Source organism: Nymphaea colorata, chromosome 1 (genome assembly GCF_008831285.2).
Source record: "Nymphaea colorata isolate Beijing-Zhang1983 chromosome 1, ASM883128v2, whole genome shotgun sequence".
NCBI classification, from domain to species: domain Eukaryota; kingdom Viridiplantae; phylum Streptophyta; class Magnoliopsida; order Nymphaeales; family Nymphaeaceae; genus Nymphaea; species Nymphaea colorata.
Window position 1 is genome coordinate 11,660,713 of NC_045138.2, and position 23,422 is coordinate 11,684,134.

The 23,422-nt window shown below is 43.6% G+C and overlaps 1 protein-coding gene across 2 annotated transcripts in view; it reads right to left on the reverse strand.

Moving 5' to 3' along the window:
- Positions 1-14,124: 14,124 nt before the first annotated feature.
- LOC116260166 (DNA topoisomerase 6 subunit B) overlaps positions 14,125-23,422 on the reverse strand; it is a 68,119-nt gene continuing 58,821 nt past the window's right edge. For both annotated transcript variants that reach the window (XM_031638293.2, XM_031638300.2), the window contains 5 exons: positions 22,308-22,399; positions 22,077-22,215; positions 15,746-15,840; positions 14,489-14,750; positions 14,125-14,397 (listed from right to left, as the gene is read on the reverse strand). In XM_031638293.2, coding sequence (XP_031494153.1) covers positions 14,251-14,397; positions 14,489-14,750; positions 15,746-15,840; positions 22,077-22,215; positions 22,308-22,399 — 735 coding nt within the window. In that variant the 3' untranslated portion in view covers positions 14,125-14,250. The remainder of the gene's footprint in view (positions 14,398-14,488; positions 14,751-15,745; positions 15,841-22,076; positions 22,216-22,307; positions 22,400-23,422) is intronic.

A 23,422-nucleotide genomic window follows, 5' to 3' on the forward strand; every position in this document is an offset into this window, starting at 1 on the left:
AAACTTACGAAATTAAGGTGTAAAAATTCAATTCTTTTGCATGGAATGTTTTTATGAAAGTCTTTCTAATTTAAGAATTTTTAAGCCCACTTGATTTTTTTTTTCAAAATTGCTTTGGAATAAGTGGCTGTTTATATGGATTTTAAAGTGTTTGATTCTCATTGGAAAATTACCTCTAGTGTTTTCCACGTAAAAAAATATATATATATAAAAGGGAAACATATGGTCAGGTAGTTGCAGACTAGTGTAGCTGTTCTGTTTTCCAAACTGGACATGAATGTTTGTCTAAGTTATGTTGTGTCTCGGCAAGAGGCTTTATTTGTGAAATCAGGGACAATCTAGTTGTTTCACCTGGACGAATAGGAGGAAGGAGGGGTAGTTGGTGCAATGCAAACTGGATTGGGCTTTCGCTAATAGGGGATGGGAGAGCAATGGGGATTTGTCTATGGTGACAACGTACATAGCCAGAGCCTCGTCTGATCACAGAGCTGCTTTGGTTGACATTCGAACTTTGAATACTCTGGTGTAGAAGAAATCTGAGTTCTGTTTCTGCAGAATATGGACTAAATCTCGGGAGGTAGAAGACTTGATTAAGGCGGAGGGGGCAGCCAGGGGTACAGGCGATCCTATGAAGTCCCTTCTCCATAAGCTCAAAAATGGTGGGAGGAAACTTAAGCACTGGAATTGGAATCACTTGGGGTTTCTGTCGGAGAAAATCAAGCAACTTCAAGCAAGTTTGGAGATCTTGCAGCAACGGATAGAGATGGGGGAAGAAGATGCACAGGTTGATGACCAATCCGTCAAACAGCAACTACAGCACTGCTATGACATGCATGAAGTTTTTTGGCGAGATATGGCCAAGGTAAGATGGCTAAGAGAGGGAGACAGGAATACTCAATTTTTCCAAACAGTGCCACATGCTAAAGATAAGAAAAGCCAGATAAAAGCCATGGTGATTGCAGGCAAGCGTCATGACCCCATAGATGATATCCTCAAGGCTGAGGCTGATTACCTTCACAATTTTCTATACAACGATGAAACAGAATGAGCGCTTTTTGAAGATATGGAAGAGGGGCTTAAGATGTCAGTTGTACAAAACTAAACAGCTCAAGGCGTCACTATTGGGGGGAATCAAGAAGGCAGGTTTTGGCATGGATAGTGGTAGTGCAGCTGGTCTGGATGGTTAACCTAATTATTTCTTTCAGAAATAGTGAGATGTGTTAGGCAATGATCTTTCCAAATCTGTGGTCAAAATCTTCAAAACAAGCAAAATGTCCAGGGAGGTCAACCAAACGAACATGGTATGTAGAATGAGGGACATCTTACTCAGAATCATTGATGCTAGTCAAGGAGCTTTTCTTCATGGACGGCATGGCATATCCATGAAAAAATTGTTTTTGAGCAGCATTTGATTAACTGGATCATTAACAACGAGAAGAAGATAGCGTGCCTCAAGTTGGATCTCTCCAAAGCCTACGAAAGGGTATCGTGGCCTTTTTTTGAGAGCATCCTTAGAGTTATGGGGTTTGATGAGTGTTCCAGAAAATTATTGAGTGTGTGCAGTCTTTCGGATTAACAGAATGGAGCGTGTTTATTTTGTTCCTAAGAGGGGTTTGAGACAAGGGGACCCTCTGTCCTCATACCTATTTCTTATTTTCATGGAGGTTTTGATAGACATTTTAAGTCCTTGGCCAACAATGAGGGGATTGGGGTGCCGAGAGGTCCTCTCAGATTCTCCTTTAAGGGGATCATTATATATGTTGACAATGTACTATCTTCTCTTATGTTGAACTGTGCTATATGGATAGGTTTCAGGAATTCCTAGACGAAGTGAGAAGAAGCTCAGGCCTACTAATCAATAGAGAGAAATCCAAGTTGTTTGGCATTAACATAACTAATGATAGGAGTCTCCTACTGGTAGGGCGTTTGGAATGCAAGAGAGATAGTTTGCCTTCTCCTTATTTAGGCCTTCCCCTCACCAATGGGAGGGTGTCAGACGGGTTGTCCTGCCCCTTTATTGAGCGGGCTGGAAAACTAACCTCCTTTCATATGGGGGTAGGTATGCCTAATCAAATATAACATGGTGTCGATCATTAATTACTGGATGCAAACGTATAAACTATCCCAGTCCACTATATCCAAAGAGAAACTTATGAGCAACTTTCTATGGCCGACTGACGACAATGAAAGGAGGAAGCGCCATTTGATTGCTTGGTCGTAGCTTTGTGCTCCGACTGAGGAGGGAGGTGTTGGTATGAAACAGCTTCACGAGTGGAATAAGGCCCTGGTTGCTAGTCAAACATGCCATTTGATGAATACTAATGACGGTGGATGGAAGTGGTTTCAGGGCAGGTACTTCAATAGAGGTAAAGGGCTTCAGTTAGGAGGGAGTATCTGGAAAGATGGGTGCTACTGGTGTAATATGGGATGAGGTTGGACTCTCATCTAAAACATAGTCAAACGGAAGGTAGAAGATGGCTGCAAAGTCCTTTTTTGAACTGACAATTTTCTTGGCACTCCCATAATCGACAGATATGGAGAACGAGTGTTGGAAGTTACGTTGTGTCTCAAAGCCTTCTAGGTTTGAGCAAGTAAGTTTGAGGAGTGTACCTTAAGGATCTAGGAATTGCATGTCTAATGCTCATTACACCCACCCAGTAGAAAGCCTAATACAAACACCATTGCCCATATGTGGCCCCACCTTGGCCTGCACCCGTTTCACCGCCACTTGGCCCGGACACTATCGACCACAACTAGCAAGTGTTGGCCAATGCCTTGATGAAGGCTATCTGATCTGGACCTTGGCAAGGGTCCAAATCCTTCTTGTACCTTGCTCTGTATCCATCTTCAGTGGTACACTTCCAGCGTCAACAGGAGGCTAGCTCTGCCACAAGCCACTTAGCACCCGTCTACATTAGGTTTGACCGGGACCAACACCCGTACATGTGGACCTATAGCCATGGAAATGCTTTAAAGAAACAACAGGTCGCTGCTTCTATGACCGAGACCTCCCTTGGCAACTGTCCCAAATTGAGGCTTCATCTTTCCCAGCAGATCATCTTAGGCAGACATTCATATCCCTAAGTTCCTATACTGATTGGAAATTTTGTAAAATGATCTTTTCAACGAGCTATTATATGTCTTGATCGGAGCTCAAACGATGGAGATATCATTAATTTACTATGGCTGACTGTGCACCAGCTAGAACTTGTCACTGCAGACAGAACTGGCTGAAATATGTGGTCTTTCATTTTCTGAGGGCCATAACTCCGTGCACTGGTGTCGAAACACTATGAAATTCGGGGAGCGTATATATGATATCAATATCTTCTCGAATCCCTAGAAACATAGCCGAGAAAACTTGTGGGGATCTCAATCCTTGATCCCATTGTCCACCTAATCGTTCACTACAAAGTTTTCATTTCCCATATTCTTTTCCTTTAAATTTGACAAATGTGAAGTCACCCATACTGTTGAAGTTTTTTCTTTTTTTCTCTTGAAAGCAACTTCCATCTCAATAGAGCTAGAAGACAAAACTTACTACTTGAATAGAATGAAATAAAACCTATACACATAAACACATGAAAATAATTCAAATGCATGAATTATAAACGTTTGAATGTAGATGCATACAACTAAACTGAAAATCAATTTAACTAAAACATCAGGCATGTTCCCCTGTGTTTGGGAGTCTGTACAATCCTTTGCTTTATTTTGCATTGTGCTTCCTTTGCTTATGTTGAGTCATTTGCTTATGCATGTTTACTTGTAAGGAAGTACTTTTCCACTGGTCTAAGTGTCAAGTATTGAGATTTCTTGTTTTGGGTGGTCGGTATGGGAATCATGTAAGAGGCCTCGGCCATCCTATATAAGTAAAGTCAAGATCATTCTCCTTGCTTATCTTTCTCGTGATGTACTAATTTTTCAAGCAAATACATTGCGAGATTTCTTTATTCACAAGCATTCTTTATACACCTGTTTTCTCAAACTACTTTTGCGCCCCGTTCAGCGGTTTGAAGGCTTGCGGCAATCAGGTTCTGGCCGCGCAGCACGGGCCGAAGTTGTCAGCCCGTGACAACTAATATCAGAGCCCAGGTTCGACTCAATCTGAAGAAGCAGTTGGATAGTCGGTGTAGAACTACACACCGATGATCGTTGATCGAAAGAGACCTCCGACGATCGTTGATCGAAGAGGAATAAGCCCTGGCGACTTAATACAATCTGCGAAATGCCAAGGGCAAGGGGGTAGCCCATTCTGACTAGATGGGTACATCACAGGGTCAGGAAGACCTGACCGAGATGGTGAACAAGCTGGCTATCGACATAACTACTCATGAAGAAGCGTTGGGTAATGCAGCTGAGTCCTTCGGGGAAATGAAGGACGAGATGAAGGTACTGTGGGAACAAGTGGCCGACCTAGTGGCCATGAATCGGGCACTGACTGACACAGTGACCGCGTTCCAGGCTGAAGTCAAGGAACTTCAAGTAAAGAACCGCACACTACAGCGGCAGATCTTTGTAGGTGGAGGTGACGATCGGCCAGCGATGGTCGACGTTCAGAGACCAGCTAAATACAACGGAATTCGGGATAGTCGAGTGATCGACAACTTTTTATTCCAAGTAGAGTATTACCTGGACTTGCAAGGCGTTATGGGGGATGACCTTCAAGTCAAGACTGCGGCTATGTTGCTAGAGGGCAATGCTGTGGCATGGTGGAGAAGGAAAATACTCGACATTCAGAAGGGGATTTGCACAATAGACACTTTCGATGATTTTCAGCGAGAGTTAAGAACTTACTTCATGCCCCCGAATGCGACACGCCATGCCTATCAGATGGTTGGTGAACTGAAACATATCGGATCCTTGCGAGATTACGTGAGGGCCTATCAAAGGCTGATGTTAGATGTGCCAGATATGCAAGAACAAGATAAATTGAACTGGTTTATTTTGGGACTTCAAGTCGTTGGCACAATCCGAAGTGGAAAGGAGTAATCCAGAGACCTTGAAGGATGCTTATGTGGTAGCAGAGCGTTTGGCTTATACTCAGCGCAAGAGCTACACTAACGCCTTCAAGTTGTTGAAGAAGCCTGACCATGGAGGAAAGAAAGAGGATCGAAGGGAACGGAAAGATGAACCATCAACTCAGCGCCAAGTCGAAAGAATAACTTTCTTTCGCAGAAACGACAACTCTCAGAATAGAGTGTTGAAATGTTGGTTTTGCGATGGTAATCACTTAGGGAGGCAATGTCCAAAGCATGTAAACAGGGACAATCAAGGAAGCTCTTCAAGGCAATATACTAATACGGCACAAGCTGAAAAAGGGGAAGGACCAAAGATGGGTGCACTTCAACTTCTGAACACCATAAAAAGGGAGGAAAAAGTGAAGGTGACAACGACACCTTCTAACGAGGTCATGTACTTGGAAATCCTGGTAAATGGAAGGTCTACCCTGGCTATGGTAGACACGGGAGCCACACATAACTTTGTCTCAGTCGAAGAGGCGAGGAGACTAGGCCTAACCCTTGAAAGGGGAGAGTTACGCATGAAGGCGGTGAACTCAGAGGCCAAACCCATCCACGGAGTGGCCCGTGATGCGGTTGTGAAGATTAAGAGTTGGTCAGGAAGGGCCAACTTCTCGGTGGTCTCGATGGATGATTTCTGGATGATCCTAGGCATAGAGCTCCTCAGTACAGCGAAAATGGTTCTAATGCCGTACCTACGCAGTATCAGTATCATGGATGAGAAGTCCCCTTGTATGGTTCCAATAACATCGATAAAGAGGGATAAGGGCAAAGCCGCAATGATATCTGCCCTTCAGTTGAAGAAAAGCCTCAAGCACGGCGAAGAGACATACTTGGTGGCAATCAGGGAAGTGACTAATGACTCCCCTGGTTTGCTCCTAGAGGCGCTTACACATGTCTTAGCGAAATTCGCAGGAACAATGCCTACGGAGCTCCCTAGACTGCTGCCACCTCGACGCGAGGTGGATCATGCCATCAAACTCCTTCCTGGTGCCAAACCCCCGGCAATGGCACCATATCGAATGGCCCCTGCAGAATTAAAAGAACTTCGGCGATAGTTGGACGAGATGCTAGCTGGAGGTATAATCAGACCCTCCAAAGCTCCTTTTGGTGCACCAGTGTTATTCCAAGCGAAGCATGACGGCTCCAAAAGGCTATGTGTGGATTATCGGGTGTTGAACAAGGTAACGGTGAAGAACAAGTACCCCTTACCTTTGATTGCAGATCTGTTTGATCAACTGTGCGAAGCTCAAGTGTTTTCCAAGTTAGACCTCAGATCAGGATATTGGCAAGTTCGGATTGTTGACGGCGACGAGCCAAAGACTACTTGCGTCACTAGCCACAGATGCGCGACGACATTGAAGCCTATGTGAAAACATGCTTGATCTGTCAGCAGGACAAGGGAACAAACCAGAAGCCTGCCGGTCTCTTGGAGCCTCTTCCTATTCCAGAACGTCCATGGGAATGCCTCTCCATGGACTTCATCGTCAGCTTGCCCAAAGTTGATGGCTTCAGCTCCATCATTGTGGTTGTGGATAGATTTTCAAAGTATGCCACCTTCATCCCAGCCTCTAAAGAATGTCCCGCGAAGAAGACAACAGAGTTGTTCGTGAAGCATATAGTTAAGCATTGGGGCATACCGAAAAGCATTGTCAGTGATCGAGATGCTCGCTTCACAGGAAAATTTTGGCGCGAAGTATTTCGTTTGTTGGGTTCGGATTTATTATTCTCAACAAGTTTCCACCCTCAAACGGACGGCCAGACTGAACGAATCAACGGATTGTTGGAACAATACATTCGACACTATGTCAGCGCGAATCAAAAGGATTGGGTGAAATTGTTGGATGTAGCTCAATTTTGCTACAATTTGCAGAAGAGCGAGTCTTTTGGACATAGTCCATTCGAAATAGCCACTGGACAACAACCGTTGATGCCGCATACACTTGCAGCCCAAGAAAAAGGAAGACCCACTTTTGCCTACCAGTTCGTTCGTGATTGGCAGAAACAGACGGGAATGACTAAGGCGTTCTTACACAAGGCCGCCAAAAAGATGAAAAAGTTTACAGATCGGAATCGAAGGTCAATGGAATTCCGAGTGGGTGATCAAGACCTCGTGAAACTCTATCCTGATCGCACGGGCATTTTTCGTGGTCGACACAGGTCATTGATCCGCAAGTATGAGAGACCCTTCACAGTCCTGAAGAGAATCAGAAAGCTAGCCTACAAGCTAGACTTGCCGCCAGACTTTAAGGTGCATTTAGTGTTCATGTTTGTAACCTGAAGCCCTTCTATGTCGATGAGGAAGACCCCGAGAGAAGCGTTCCAGAACGAGACCCGATCCTGCAGCGAGCCCCGTCGACCAAGCAAGCGGCGGACCGTCAAATGGAAGAGATTCTTCGGCACAAGACAAACTATTTTGGGGAGCCGAAGAAGTACCAAGTGAAGTGGATAGGCGAACACAACCCCACCTGGGAGTATGCATTCTGCATGAAGCAGCGCTACCCGCTGGAAGTCAAGGCCTATCATGAAACTGTTGGCATTGAGGACGACGCATGACTTGAAGGGGGGAGCCTGTTCCCCTGTGTCTGGGAGTTTGTACAGTCTTTTGCTTTGTTTTGCATTGTGCTTCCTTTACTTATTTTGAATCATTTGCTTATGCATGTTTACTTGTAAGGGAGTACCCTCCCACCGGTCTAAGTGTCAAGTATTGGGATTTCTTGTTTTGGGTGGTCGGCATGGGAATCCTGTAAGAGACTTCGGCCATCCTATATAAGTAAAGTCGAGATCATTCTCCTTGCTTATCTTTCTCGTGATGTACTAATTTTCCAAGCGAATACATTGTGAGATTTCTTTATTCACAAGCATTCTTTATACACTCGTTTTCTCAAACTACTTTTGCGCCCCGTTCAACGGTTTGAAGGCTTGCAGCAATCAGGTTCTTGCCGCGCTGCACGGGCCGAAGTTGTCAGCCCGTGACAAGGCCAATCTCTAGAGAAATATGCCAAAATGTTGATGCATATAGCTAACCAAGTTTCTAAAATAAATATCAATTGAACTAAAAACAAAGAAATATGCCAAAAATCAATTTAACTAAAAATCAATGAAAAAAGAGATTAGCATTGGCGGATTGGTGGTCCAGTGGTGGTTTTCAGGCCAATTTCTAAAGAGAGGACCTTAATGCCTAGTGGTAACCAGAGGTGGTGGAGGTCATGCTGCTTGTGCAAGCCCTGCTAGGGAGGGTGAGTCAGTGTGCGGCTGTGGGTGGTCACAAGCGAGTCGGGACTCAACGAGAGACAGGCAGGGACTAAGGGAGTTCAGCGAGAGGGGTGAGTCGCCGCCTAGAGGGACTAAGAAGGGAGTCCAACGTTTGGCAAAGAGGCAGTTGCAAGAGGCAAGGGCCGTTGGCATCTGGTAGAGAATCCGGCAGGACAGTCGGCATTTGGCAAGGAGGCAGCCCGAGGGGTGAGGGCGGCAACTGCAGAACAACAAGCAGGATAGGAGTAGGACGGTCAGCATCCAACATGGAGTCTAGTAGGCCACTAGGTGTCCAACAGGGAGATAGCGGCAAGGGGCAACAATGATGGTGATAGTAGACAGGCGATGCCACAACGGTAGGCGACAGCCATAGCACCACGGCAGCTTAAGCCTTTAAGGAATCAGGTAGAGGAATCAGGGGAGCGTGGCAGGCATCACAGTCGATCAGTGGCTATGGTAGGCATATTGAGGCAGCGGAGTCAATGGCGGTGGTGCTTCCATAATTCCTTTTTCTGAAAGCTGAAGAGAGAAACGTGTTGCCAATGGCAACGTGGTGCGGTCGGTCCTGCTGAGGATTGTCGGGAGGCGGCCCAAGCGTTATCGCTACCCACGGATCATGCTCAGCTAGGGGCAAGATGGATGAGACTCTGAGTTCTGCTGAGAGCTCTTCTTTCAGGCGCAGAGAAACGCAGATACTCAATGCAGTGATAGTGGGTAGAAATGGTGCAGAACGACCGTGGGAGAATGAGGGAAGGCAGGGGAGATGAAGGCGATGCGTATGGGATGAGTGTTGGAGGGATTTTCGGCAGTGTTGGGCCCGCAACCCAATGGAACAATAACCAAAATGGTTGCTATGCGTAACAGGCACAAGAGAGGAGAAGGTCAGTCGGGACAACGTTTATCCGTCGCCAGCGATCGCTTAGAACCACAGAGCGACTCACCTAGTGTCGCAGGGAGTCAGAGACACTCGAGCTCACCGGAGGTGCGCTGCAACGCCGGTGAACCGTGTGGCTATGCTTCCATCGTGTGAAGAAGGGGAAGAACCACATCCTCCTTCTCAAACGATGGATTTGAAAGTTGTTTGAAGGATAGGCAGAAGAAGAAGAAGAAGAAGATCATCGGCTATTTGATTCAATTCGCCGGCCTTTTGGTTGTCAGAAAACCACACCGAAGAAACTTCAGAGACTAGTATTACAAGTAGAATCAAAAGCAAAAGAGCTCATGTCTGTTTCCAACCTTTATCGTTAGACGGAGATGAAGGCGGGAGAGACGATCGTCGCTCGCTCGTGCGAGCGCAGGCGGGCGGCTGAACATAGATGGGTCGGTACACACGCAGATCGCCTACGTCTCACACGAAACCAGGGTCAGCGACCGACTCAATAAAAGCGGATTTCCCAAAATATCCGTGATCTGGCCCGAGTTACTAAAGTTCGGATCGGAATTTACAAAATCAGTGGGTTCAACCCACCTGTACAAATTCAGACCCGTGTCCAAACGCCCAATGCCAAGTCGTGTCCCACTGTAGTGTCCTTCTCCCTCAGCATGTTCCGTCATACCGAGTCCCATCATACCGAGGCACGTGTCCCGCCTTGCTCATCAGTCATCACTAGCCACATCCCATGCGCATCCCCTTCTCGCGTTTGCCTCTAGCCGATGTGTCCCACATAAGTGTCCTGTTTCTCACCTTGAGTCCAGCCCTTCACGTGTCGCCTAGGTTGTGTCTCTTCATCTCCAACGTCTCCTGTACTGCATAAGGACATTGCAACGCGCTCGAAAACCTGGCCAGGTCCTCCTTTGGCTGTGCGCAAGGTTTAGCAGCCCTTGGCATCCTCGATCTGGGGCAGGAGTTAACCTCCCTAGGCAAATTTCTGCACCCTTAGCAGTCACCACGGCATGGCCCGCACCTTCGGTGCTTGACATCTCACGAATAGCCTCCCTTAGTGCAGGAATGCTTTTGTAGCTGATGGCCCTTGGCTGCGCCTGGCTGAGGTGTACAGCCTCCCTTGCATGTGGAAGGGCTCTGGAAGTAATAGGATGCAACAGGAAAACGATTCTGTGCGGCGCAAGGATGATTGTCCAAAACTCAGCCTGTTTCAGCAGCAACCCAGTAGTGGTCTCCCTTATTTCCAAACACATTGTGCGACACATTAGGGGTGTCGCCCTCCAGGTTCCCATCGCCACGCAAGGGTCCCAGCAAGGGCTTGCACGATTGCATTACCATAAGGATCCCTTGCTTTCCTCAGCAAGCCACATCGTCAGATGTTTCCACCTTCTATCCCCCTCCTCCTTTGTTTCAACTAGTGCGGGTTTTCTTCCTTCTGCTGTCATTGCAGCAATGATTTGTCTACTCGTCTGCTCCAAGGTGCCCCCTAAAATGGTTTTCAGAAATTGGGGGTACTCTGAAAAATTGCTCAGAGGGGTTATGCTCTCGGTGTGAGCGACCCAGATAGGTCGGTGGATGTGGGAACGTGAGAGGAACTCCATCCTCATGGGCAGCTTCTCCTGCCGAGTTCGATCCTCTATTTTGGCCTCACCTATTCCCGCAGCTAAATTTCTCTTGCAGGCTACAATCTCCAGACATGCTGCGCCAAGGTTCCACTTACGGCTGAAGCTGTCTGAGGGAGACGCCAGGGCTTGGTCTATAGTAGCTAAGGAACACGCTACCGGGGGTAAGTTTTCAAGTGGCAACGAATCTGGACAAGCCTTTACTTGAAGCAGGCTCTTCGGTTGACTGACACTGATCAAGAAGGGTCAACTTAGGTTACTCCGCTTGAGAAAAGCGTCAAAAACACAATCAAACTCTCTCAAGTTTTGGACATCTCATATGAGGATGCATTTAGAATTTTGCTAACTAACTGTTACATGGATTTTGATGGGATAGATCTATTTTTTATCCAAAGCACCAAAATGTCCCCAACTTGCACAATATTTTACTTTGATGCAAATAAAATTTCGAACTTTGTGTTCTGAACATTCAAAGTAACGTAAAAATGGGGTTTAAACCATAAAAAGTACAGCAAACGCATGAATTATGATGTCAAATATTACCATTTTCTGCATCATCACAGCCCTAATCGACAGAGGAGCCCTCATTGAGCCAATCCATCCGAGAGATACTTATTCAGAACTTCTGGGAGATACAAGCATGAGACACACTGTATTGAGAAGTACTACAAGCATGTGACACTCCCACAGCCAATCCGTATCGAGGTTGGAGCTGTAAATGAGAAAGATTGGAAAGATGTTGAGCAAAAGAAATGAGGGACTGCTTCCAAGTCAGCCTATTGTTCACCGTATGGGTTCAACCCTAAATTGCCTAGCCTCTCTCTCTCTCTCTCTCTCTCTCTCTCTCTCTCTCTTCTTCTTCTTCTTCTTCTTCTTCTTTTTCTTCTTATTCTTCTTCTTCAACCAGCTGGCCAATTTTGTATAGAACATATGCAACAAAGATTCGTCAGCTAGGTCTCAAACTTGCAAGAAAAGATGCCTAGGAATCACCAATCATCTTTAGGTAGTGTTCAGTAGCTTCTATCTTATCATGTCCCTTTTTCAGCATTAACATAGTTCCTCCTTTAGCTTGTCATTTATATTTGGATAAGTATGTGTATGATGATTAATCTGCATTTTGGTTGGAATAGGTTACTCAGTTTGTTTTCGTTAGGACTTAGAGGCTTGAATCTAGAATTATCCCCTTTGGTCCATTTGTTTGCCTTCATTCTACTATATTCTCTTGTTCTCCTTGTGCTTAATTGATTCGTTGCTAAGCCTAGAATTATTACATTAGCTTTGGTTACTAGAATTTAATTGTTGGAGTCAATTTGTTTAAGTAGGAGTAGGTATAGTTGTATACAAATAAGTTTTGCAATCTATTATAACTTTTCTCAGAAGTCTCACATCATCATTTTATTTAACTTGGGGAGCGGTCAAAAGGTGGGGTTAATATTTTGCATTTCAGTTTTTCACCAGTGGCTGTTTATTTTCTAATGATTTTTTGGATGACCTATTCTATATATTTGACAACAATCTACTGGGCGACATTTTTATTTTGATTTTTCATTTTAATTGTTTTAGTTCATTAAAAGTGAAGGAAATTTTTTTGTTGTTATTATGCAGTATTGTCCTAGCTCTCTGGGTTAGTTCCAAGTATGATTTGACTTTTCTTAATTGTTTTAGATGTTCAGTTAGTTAGGACTTATTCATGTGTAGTCTACATTCTTTTCCCTATAAAACTTAATATAGAATTGCATACCTTATTTTATATACTGATCTTTGTAGTTTTTACTTGACTTTTGGTTATATATTTTATATTTTTGGTTTCTGTATTATGTTTTGAAAATGATGATCAAGGGTACATAATCAAGAGTAGATATTAGGGCCTTGTGAAATTTTGAAGATAATTGGTTTTCTGTTTTGCAGGTGCTGGAAATATTTGGACTTCAGATTTAATATTTGATTTATTTAGTACAGTGGAAGTTGATTTTTTCAGTTTAATTGCATCTGCAGGTGCGTAGGAATGGTAGATTAGGTTTAAATTTTCGTTTTGGACGTGGTTCTTTGTTTTTTCTATTTTAAATATTTTTAAAATTTGTTTAGAAATCAATTTTTCTATATCCATAAAAGAAATATAATTTAAAGTAGCTAAACTCTGCTCATATTTTAAGAAATGCTTTAATTTATTAATGTTTTCCAATGAAGCTAAAGGAAAGCAGGAAGATTTAGGAAATGAAAATACTCAAATAAAGATGAGTTGTCCACCTCTAATAAAGTCAACATTTAAAAAACACAATTGGATAATTGCCTAAACACTTTGTTATGAACGTATTGGCATTTGCATTAAGGAGACCATTTGCTGTAACTTTTTCGGACATGTATACGGCAGTGATTTTTTATATTGTTGCTTACTTGTATATTTGTTGCATTATTTGGTTAATATTGTTATCTCAATCTTGCATTTGTAAATGTTAATATTGTTTAGCAATGAAAGGTTCACCTTATTGTAGAATTTTTAAACATAGGATATAAGTCAGGATTAACCCCCGTCCGTTTGAGTTGTTTTGAATATAATTGTGTGACTGTGTACATAATTTACGTTTTTTTGGAATGTAGACATAGTTTGTTAATAGTTCGCACGTTGGCATGTCTGTATGTTTTTGTAAAACTCGTCAGTAGTTATAGTTGACCCTAGACGGCTAGACACATTGTTTGCATGGAAGATACTGAACACAAGTTTATTACTTATTTTATTGAAGTGGTTAGATGCAACTTTGTTGTTTTTGTTATATACTTCTCATTTTAGTTGTTTATTTTCAACATTTTTATTATTTTTATTGATTATTGTAAATTCCAGTACTTTGATAGTGAATTTATGCTTTGATACCTCAAGATATATGGCTTGTCTCATGATGGACTCAACACCTCACTTCAAAATGTGTTTAATGGAATTGTAAGAAAAATAATCCAGAATCATTAAAGTGCATGAACCGAAGAGAGTTTTAAAAACGTCAAAAGGGAGATGTCCTCGCTTATTCTCACATCACCAGAATCAAGTTAATCACTTATTTAGTTTAAAGAACAAAGACCGATTTGCAGCCACTACCATTTGACAACCAAAGCTCGACTGAAAGGCCCAAACCAACAAATATTCGGAAGGGCATGTGTCGTGGTTAACTGCTAACCTTCTGTGGTTTTACTTTTCCAATTTGTTAACGTCTTGCTTCTTTGTTCTTATATTCTGTTGAAAAACTTTTCCGAGCTAGAATGGAACGAGATTGGTGAGCCAATATCTGGTTGCAATTCTTGCAGCTCTTTGCTATAAAAGGAAAAAGGAAATAAGAGAGGAAGACAGCTGCGCTAAGTGTCTCAACAAATTCCCAGATTTCGCAGTTAAAACAGCTGTTCTTGAAGTTGCATCGTTCAGTTTAAACTCTTGATACATCTTTATAGCACCTTGAAACATGAACAAATGCAGTAGAAATTCTTAAATCAACAGCCTAAAAACAAACAATGGGCTATGCAGTGTGGTAAATGGTCCTACATGGTCCAGTGCTGGAAGGTACATGGATTCATGTGCCTCCTCACTAACTCCACTCTGTGCAGCATACTCCAACACCATTTCGTAGTCCACCTGAACCATGAATTAAATGATAAATAACTGCATGTAAACTCCATGATATTATATGTCGAACAAGGAGAGATCTAATTGTTTGTATTTTTACCTTCTCAACATGTTCACTTAACTTCTCTCTTAATGTAGCTTGTGAGATCTCCTTCATCAAAACTTTCTGGAGAATCTCCGCATCTTCATAGTCATAATGCTGCCGCTTTCCATCCATATTTTGTGATTGTTCCTCCTTGCCCCGTAGCCTTTTCCTATCCTGCTTTGCCTTTTCTGTTTGGTCAAGTTTCTGATCCTCAACTCTGTCAGTTGCCATTCTCTCGAGCACCTCATATATTGCCCTAGACACATCAGGGATATACCTGCAGTATGGCAAGATCTCAGTACTGCTGTTAAGAAAGTCAGAAATACTGACTTAACTAGCAGACGAGAAAAAAAAAATGCACACACAAGAACAGGAAAGAAGCTATTGTCTGTGTTTCTGAAAGCATATACACAACATCAAATTTACAGAATTTTTTATTTTAAATTATGTATGATACCCAGAATGACTGCCCATCTGGAAGAGATACACATGAAAATCACAAGCAAGTTGATGAGACATCATGAGTATCAAATTTGCAGGTGCATGCTCCCAGTTGCTAGGGGTCCAGGGACGTTGCACTAAAGAAATTGATAAAAAAAAGGTGGTTTTCCATGAGCCCAAAAAAGAAGAAATATCATGAATAGCAGTATAGCACTCAAAGACAATCACCATTACTGGACAAACTGAAGGCCCTGGCTGGACAGGTTTAGTCAGCAGGCAAGTTTTGATATACGATAAAAAATTTCAGATTGCATGGGCTGGTCAGTTTGGTAACTATTGCTAGGCAGCTAAGCAGGTGCATGCTCCCAGTTGCTAGGGGTCCAGGGACATTGCAATAAAGAAATTGATAAAAAAGGTGGTTTTCCATGAGTCCAAAAAAGAAGAAATATCATGAATAGCACTCAAAGACAATCACCATTACTGGACAGATTGAAGGCCCTCGTTGGACAGGTTTAGTCAGCAGACAAGTTTTGATACACGATAAAAAATTTCAGATTGCTTGGGCTGGACAGTTTGGTAACTATTGCTAGGCAGTTAGCAGCTTTAACTGTACGCTGGTAAGAGAAAGCACCAGGTTAGCTTTATAGTCATGATTATTCTTATCAAATATACAAGAACAGGCTTTGCCAACACCAGCTTTATTGTCTCAAAAAACAAAGAAGAAAAAAATGCACAACCTATGCAGATCCAGATAACCCATAATACATGCTCCAAACCACAATTTTACCACAACCATCAGGTTATTGAAACGAAAATGCCAACAACACTTGCCTGAACAAATTTCTCTTCCTTTCTTGCCGTTCACGAGCTTGGATTTTCTTCACTATTTTGGATTTCAGCTGAAGGCAACATTGCTTGATGGAGGCCTACAAATTATAAAGTAGTGCCCAAGTTACATTGTGCAAAGCATAGTCAGTTATTTCAACTCAGGTTGGCATTTGACTAAAAGCCACCATTCTACATGCAACCTGTTCACAACCGGATCGCTGGCAAAGCAGCTGCGGATCGCCTGACTCAGCAAGTCAGCTCAAATCGAATGGTATGGCCTTGGTTCTAGACTTAACTGACCAAAACCAGTCCACCGGTTTATCAATGGGTAATATCAGTTCTTTTGATCAGGTTGATAGAAACAGGGTAATGTTCACATTAAAAGGAAAGCTTTCATGGTTTAGAACTTTAGGAAATAAAGTTTGCTTCTCCCATCACCATTTGAATAGTGCAGCTTTTTGCGATTGTAGAGATACGAACAAGAAGAAGAGGAAGAGAAGCAATGATCACGATGTAACGTGGAAAACCCTCAACACGAGGGAGAAAAACCACGAATGAGGAGGAGTTGGTGCCCACTAGCAGCCAGACTCTCTCTCTCTTAAGATTATCATTAACACTTAAGGATTAGGGTTACATGACTTAAGTAGAGCCCAAAACGGGCTACAAGGCGGGTCGGGTATGGATCCGACCCGAAACCCACAATCTATCAACACTCCCCCTCAAGTTGGGCGTACATATCAAACATGCCCAACTTGGATACATTCCTCTCAAATGAAGTTGAAGGAAGAGCTTTCGTCAGAACATCAGCAGTTTGGTCTTCAGACTTCATGTAAGGTAAGATCAACTCTTTCGCATCAATCCTTTCCCGAATGAAGTGACGATCAATTTCAACATGTTTTGTTCTGTCGTGAAGTACAGGATTGTTGGCTAAGTTGATTGCAGACTTATTATCACAATACATCTTCATAGGTCCTTCAATCTCTATTCCAATGTCAGTCAACAATATCTTCAACCATAATAACTCTAACACTCCCATAGCAACTGCCCTATATTCTGCCTCTGCACTGGATCTAGAGCAAACATCCTGTCTCTTGCTCCTCCATACAACAAGGTTTCCTCCCAAGTAGACACAGTACCCTGTAGTGGATCGTCTGGTATCACCACAACCTGCCCAATCCGCATCAGAATAGCCCTCGATTTCCACAGTCTCTTGTTTCACATACAGGAGTCCCTTACCAGGATTTTTCTTCAGGTAGCATAGCACTCTGTCCACAGCCTTCAGATGTGCATCGGTTGGCGCATGCATGAATTGGCTCAAAACATTCACCGCAAAGGTGATATCAGGTCTCGTGAGGGTAAGATAAATTAGCTTCCCAACCAAATGTTGATATCTTCCCTTGTCTTCTTCACAGAGAGGCTCTCCATCTCTAAGACTCAACTTGTGCCCAGTGTCAAAAGGGGTAGGAGTAGGTCTACATCCCAATTTACCAGTTTCTTCCAGTAGGTCTAATGTATATTTCCTTTGGTTTAATACAAGACCAGTACTAGACCTAGCAACCTCCATACCAAGAAAATACCTTAGTTTTCCAAGATCTTTGAGGTCGAATTCTGTAGCCAGTAACCCTTTTAGCTTGATAATCTCCTCCTCATCATCTCCAGTAACAATCATGTCATCTACATAGACGAGCAGGAGAGTAACCTTGCTCTCCTTCTTCTTCACAAACAGAGTGTGATCTCCATTTCCTTGTTTGTATCCATGACGTATCATCACTCTTCTCAGTCGTTCAAACCACGCTCTGGGCGATTGCTTAAGGCCATACAATGCCTTTTTCAGCTTACAACACATTTCTGGTTCTTCATATCCTGGAAGCATATGCATATATACTTCTTCTTCGAGGTCACCATTGAGGAATGCATTCTTAACATCCAGTTGATACATCTTCCACTCCTTCATCACAGCTAGGGATATAACCACCCTCACAGTCTTCATTTTCGCAACAGGAGCAAAGGTTTCCAAGTAATCAATTCCATATTTCTGGCTAAACCCCTTGGCCACAAGTCGAGCTTTATATCTTTCAACACTCCCATCTGGTTTGTACTTGATGGTATACACCCATTTGGATCCAACTAGGTGAGCGGCTTCAGGAATCTTCACCACTTCCCATGTCAAGTTTCTTCTTAGGGCATCTATTTCTTCTTTCATTGCATCGGCCCACTTGGAGTCACTTTGAGCTTCAGCAACAGTCCTGGGAATCACAGCCAAAGAAAGAGTAGAAACAAAGCACTTGTAATCTTTCCCAAGTCTGGAATAAGAAACAAAATTACCAATGGGGTGTTGAGTACATGACCTGACACCCTTTCTCAGGGCAATGGGAAGATCGTCATTCTTCTTTTCAACCTCGTCATGGGTCTCCACGGTCTCCTCGGTAGGACTTGGTTCATCCAGGGAAGGAGTGGCATTGGGATTGGAAGTAGATCTAGCATCACAAGTCATCACCTCTGTCCGAGTACCTCGTCTAGAGTAGAACTGTCCAAACAACTGAGGGCCTTCCTTCTCAATGCTATTGTCACCCCTTTCCTCCTTCTCAGGCACATCAACAGTATTAAGTGATTCTGTTTTCTTGTAGTCCAAAAAATCTATAAACTGAAGTTCCTGTCTCTGAGAATACTCTTCCCTGCCCACAGACTGCTCCCCCTGAAGAGGATTCGCACCAAAGTAAGAGGCATGTTCCAAGAAGGTAACATCCCTCGTAACATAAGCTCGACCAGTAATAGGATCAATACATTTGTATCCTTTTTGCGTAGGGGAGTATCCAACAAAGACACCTTTGATAGACCTAGGATCAAGTTTCTTGACATTTGGACTGTGATCATGGATAAAACATACACAACCAAAAACACGAGGAGGAAGAGGAAATGGTGGATGACTGCCAGGAAGCAACGAGTGGGGAGTCCTACCATTCAAAACACGACTGGGCATGCGGTTAATAAGATAGGCACTAGTAAGAACTGCATCACCCCAATAGTGTTTAGGAAGATTTCTCTGAAACAAAAGAGCCCTGGTGACATTAAGAAGTTGACGATTTTTCCTTTCAGCTACCCCATTTTGAGGGGGGGTGTAACTACAGGATGTCTCGTGAACAATCCCCCGTTGTCTAAGAAACTCCTCAACAGGCCGACACATGTACTCACGGGCATTATCGGACCTGAAAGTTTTAACATTCGCACCATACTGGGTATGCACAAGAAGAATAAATGTCTCGATGATTCGAGGAACCTCGCTGCGGTCTTTTAACAAGTATATAAATGTAGCACGAGAGAAATCATCAATGAAAGTGATAAAATACTGGAAACCTTGACGGGTATGAATGCCCGAAGGTCCCCATACATCAGAGTGAATCAGAGAAAAAGCTTCATTAGCACAACTAGAAGAAATAGGGTACGAAGCCCTCACATGTTTGGCAAACTGACAAACATCACAAGAAATGGAAGACACATCAAAGGAGGAACACAAGTCTGGAAACAAATGTTTCAAAATCCCAAAAGGTAAATGCCCAAAACGTTCATGCCAGTACATAAAAGACTGAAGACAATCTTCTCTTCTCTTATCTGTCTTGCGGATCGCTGTCAACAGAGCAGTAGCCACACGTATGGGAAGACGATATAATCCATCAGAAGCTAAACCAATCCCAATCCTCTTCCCTGTCACCAAGTCCTGCAAAACACAACGATCGGCAGAGAATATAAGTTCACAATTCAATTCTTTAGTAAGTCTACTGACTGATAAGAGATTTAAAGGAAACTGGGGAACATGTAAAGCGCCCTGCACATGAAATTTGTCCAACAAGGACAGAGTGCCTTCGCCTGCCACACAGGTAGAGGAACCATCTGCAAGAGAAACACGTTCCCTTCCCGAGGACAACTTATACTCATGAAACAATTTTGGATTACCTGTCATGTGATGAGTAGCACCACTATCGACAATCCATTCCCCCACAGAAGAGTTACCTTGATTGCCAATAGCTGCAAGAGCATGATTAGCTGTAGTTCCCTCTGAGGTCTCAGTCTTGTTGACATCGAGCCTGCCCAAATAAGCCCTTAGTTCACGAAGCTGGTCAGTAGAAATGGAGACTTTTTCTCCACTAGAGGCTTGCACCTCAGACACGGGCGGTCTCCCAGTCAAAGATCTCCCTCTGTTCCCCTTCTTTTCTGGATGAAGATCCCAGCAATAATCCACAGTGTGACCTGTCTTCTTGCAGTGAGTGCACCTGCGAAGAGACCTAGATGGGCCGCCAGGACCACGACTCACGAGAGCAGATCTCTCGTTATAGGGCACAAGTTCCCTCTTCCCTTCTTTTGTAACAAGCCTTCTCTGTTCTTCCGCTTCAACACAGGAGTACACATCTTCAATACTGGACACCTCCCCTGAATTCAAAATCTGACTTCGAACACCTTCAAACTCATCATTTAAACCTGCTAAAAATAGGAACACCCTGTTTTCCCATTCATGAGCAACATAGAGCGCCTGATCATGGGGACAATGCCAAGGAATATCAGAATGATAGTCAAGCTCTTCCCACTTGGCTTTCAAAGCCCCATAGTACTCTGCAACAGACGAGGTCCCTTGTCGAATGCCATAGACTGTCTTCATTACTTGGTAAGTACGAATTGCGGTCTTCTTTTGGCCATACATTTGCTCGAGGACCACCCACATGTCTCTAGCAGTCTTCTTCCGAAGGATAAGGGGCTGAATATCGGCGGAAACGGAATTGACAATCCAAGTTTTCACTTGATTATCCTCAAGAAACCAAGTATGCCACACATCACTTGTTCTTGCTGGTTCGGGGTTGCTCCCATCAATATAGGCCATGCGACCACGGCCAGCAATCCCCATGGTCATAGCAGGCGACCACGAGAAATAATTATCCTTGGTGAGGCGAAGAGTGATGACCTGCATGGGAACATTCTCAGTTCTAAAAGCCCCTATTTCAGTGGGATTGGTGTTGACGGTTGACGAGGAAGAGGCTGCCATAATCACAGACCAGTAGGCAGCAAGGGCAGCAAGAAGCAATCACACGATACAACACCAAAAAACGGACAGAGAGCAGGAAACGGAACCAGGCAAAGCGGCGCGGCGCTGGGCGGGAACAGACCAGGCAGTCGGCGCCAGGCAGTCGGCGCGGCGCTGGGCGGAAACAGACCAGGCAGAGCGGCACGGCGCCGGAAAAGGACACGGCGTTGGGCGGAAAAAGACCGCCGCTGGACAGGTCGTCGTTTGGGCAGGCCGACGCTGGGCGGAAGCGGCTGAACGGGAACGCCGCTGGGCAGGGCGTCGCTGAGCGGAAGTAGCAGATTCCTGAGCGGCGCTAATCAGGGCGTCGCTGGGCCGGTTGTCGCTAGGTGGAGACGGCGGAATCCTGAGCGGCGCTGATCAGGGCGGCGCTGGGCGGAGACGGCGGCGGGACGACAGACGACGCTCGGGCACGAGCGTCGGGCACGGGCGAGACGATGAACAGTGTCGGGCGATTCTCCTCTAACACGGGCAAAAGACAACCAGAAACGCCGGAACTTCACGGCTCTGATACCATGTAGAGATACGAACAAGAAGAAGAGGAAGAGAAGCAATGATCACGATGTAACGTGGAAAACCCTCAACACGAGGGAGAAAAACCACGAATGAGGAGGAGTTGGTGCCCACTAGCAGCCAGACTCTCTCTCTCTTAAGATTATCATTAACACTTAAGGATTAGGGTTACATGACTTAAGTAGAGCCCAAAACGGGCTACAAGGCGGGTCGGGTATGGATCCGACCCGAAACCCACAATCTATCAACAGCGATCACCATCTGTCACCATGATTACAGGCAGCAGTTACCCAGATCTCTCTCTCTCTCTCTCTCTCTCTATCTCTCTCTCGCTGTCATTGCCATCGCCAAAACTACTACTCATTCGGAAATAGAAAAGGTTATTGCAAATCCAGTCTCTTACACTTTGACCGTAGGAAAGCACAGATGGTCTCAGGCATACCTCCGGCATGATTCCATTTGTGCCATTATGCTTATCATATCATGCTCTTTTTTTTTTATTAACCAATGGATAAGAATAAACTGTTAGTCTACCATAATGTACAGTTACTTGATTGCAGTCACATTAGAATAGTTCAACTTGTTCAAGAACTTGTAGAAGAACACTAAAAAAACCTGTGATCTGACCTAAACAACTCATCAACCTACAAATCAAAGGTCAGCTAGACCAAGTGTGACAAACAATTTCCAAACCATGTGACAATGACAGTAACTCTTAAGTCTTAACTTATGAGAAGAAAGAGTACTCACCTTGACAGCTGACGCTATTTCATCAATATCGTCTCCAATATATTCCTTTCCAGTTCCCTTGAACGGGATTTTGGTGCTCACAATGCTGACAAATACACCAATTTTATCTTGTGCCTGATTAATCTTGTAAGTGTTCCAACTGTGCAATGAAAATATTTCTTTAGAATAACAGTATAAAGCAAATAACTGACTTATTTTTTAAAGCAGTCCTTGTGATATCAGATAACAGACTTGATCCTCTTTATAGCAGTCCTTGTAACAACATCAGCTCCTTGTTCAAATAGAAGAGGAATGCGGTTTGCAAAGCGGAATATGTTCAAACCCTGAGGAAAAAGTAAGGGAGAAAGAGAGGGGATGGGGGCGCTTAAGATAAAACTGCAATGCAATGGAAACCAAGGACAAATTGAAACAGATAAATAAATTTGTCTAATCACAAAGACAAGTGGCAACAGTGTCTCTGTTCATCCAATCAGAAATCATAAAGCCTGTCATCAGATTCAAGAAGTTTTCAACTACAAACAATGCTTGACAAAAATATATGTGAAATCACTCTCTCCCTCTCTATCTTTCTTGTCCACCTAAAACGATATATTTTCCCTTCCATTTCTCGTCCCAGTCCAGCCATGGACAAGCCCAAAATTCATATGGGTATAGGTCTACAGAGGTACAGACCAAATAAAAAAACACAGGTACAGGGATACGGCTGTACATGTACATAAACTATATATATATATATATATATATATATATATATATATATATATATATATATATATATAGTAAGAAAAATTGCATTCATTAAGATTAAAATGCTATCATTCACCATTGCAATCATGATTCATCAATCCAAGTTTGACATCATCCAAATTGGATACCTTGATCTAACATTTAACAAGTAACAAAATATGAAGATACAATGGATTGAAGATGAAAAACCAGAAGAAAATGCAATGGGAAAGGATGACATGCCACCCACTTGTCACTGTAACCACCACTGGAAATACTGTAGACTGCCAGAAAAAGTCATTGACTCTCCGTATGGTGGAGAGGTCCACTGCCACACAGGGACAGAGCAGCAGCCTTCGTCTAAACGAAGGTTGTTGTTTACTGTGTACAAACAGTAAACATGGTAAAACCAGAAAAGAAAAAAACTGAACCCAAAATTTTTGGACTGAAATGGACTCCACCAAAGCTGACCAAGTCCAGATTTGGTCAGCTATGGGCTTGAATGCATTGAACACACCGTACACGGCTCAAACCGTGTTCGGACAGTGCCCAACCACGTACAGGAACTCGTGTGGACATCGGTTTGTCATCTAAACTGGTGTACCCATGTTTCATAGCCT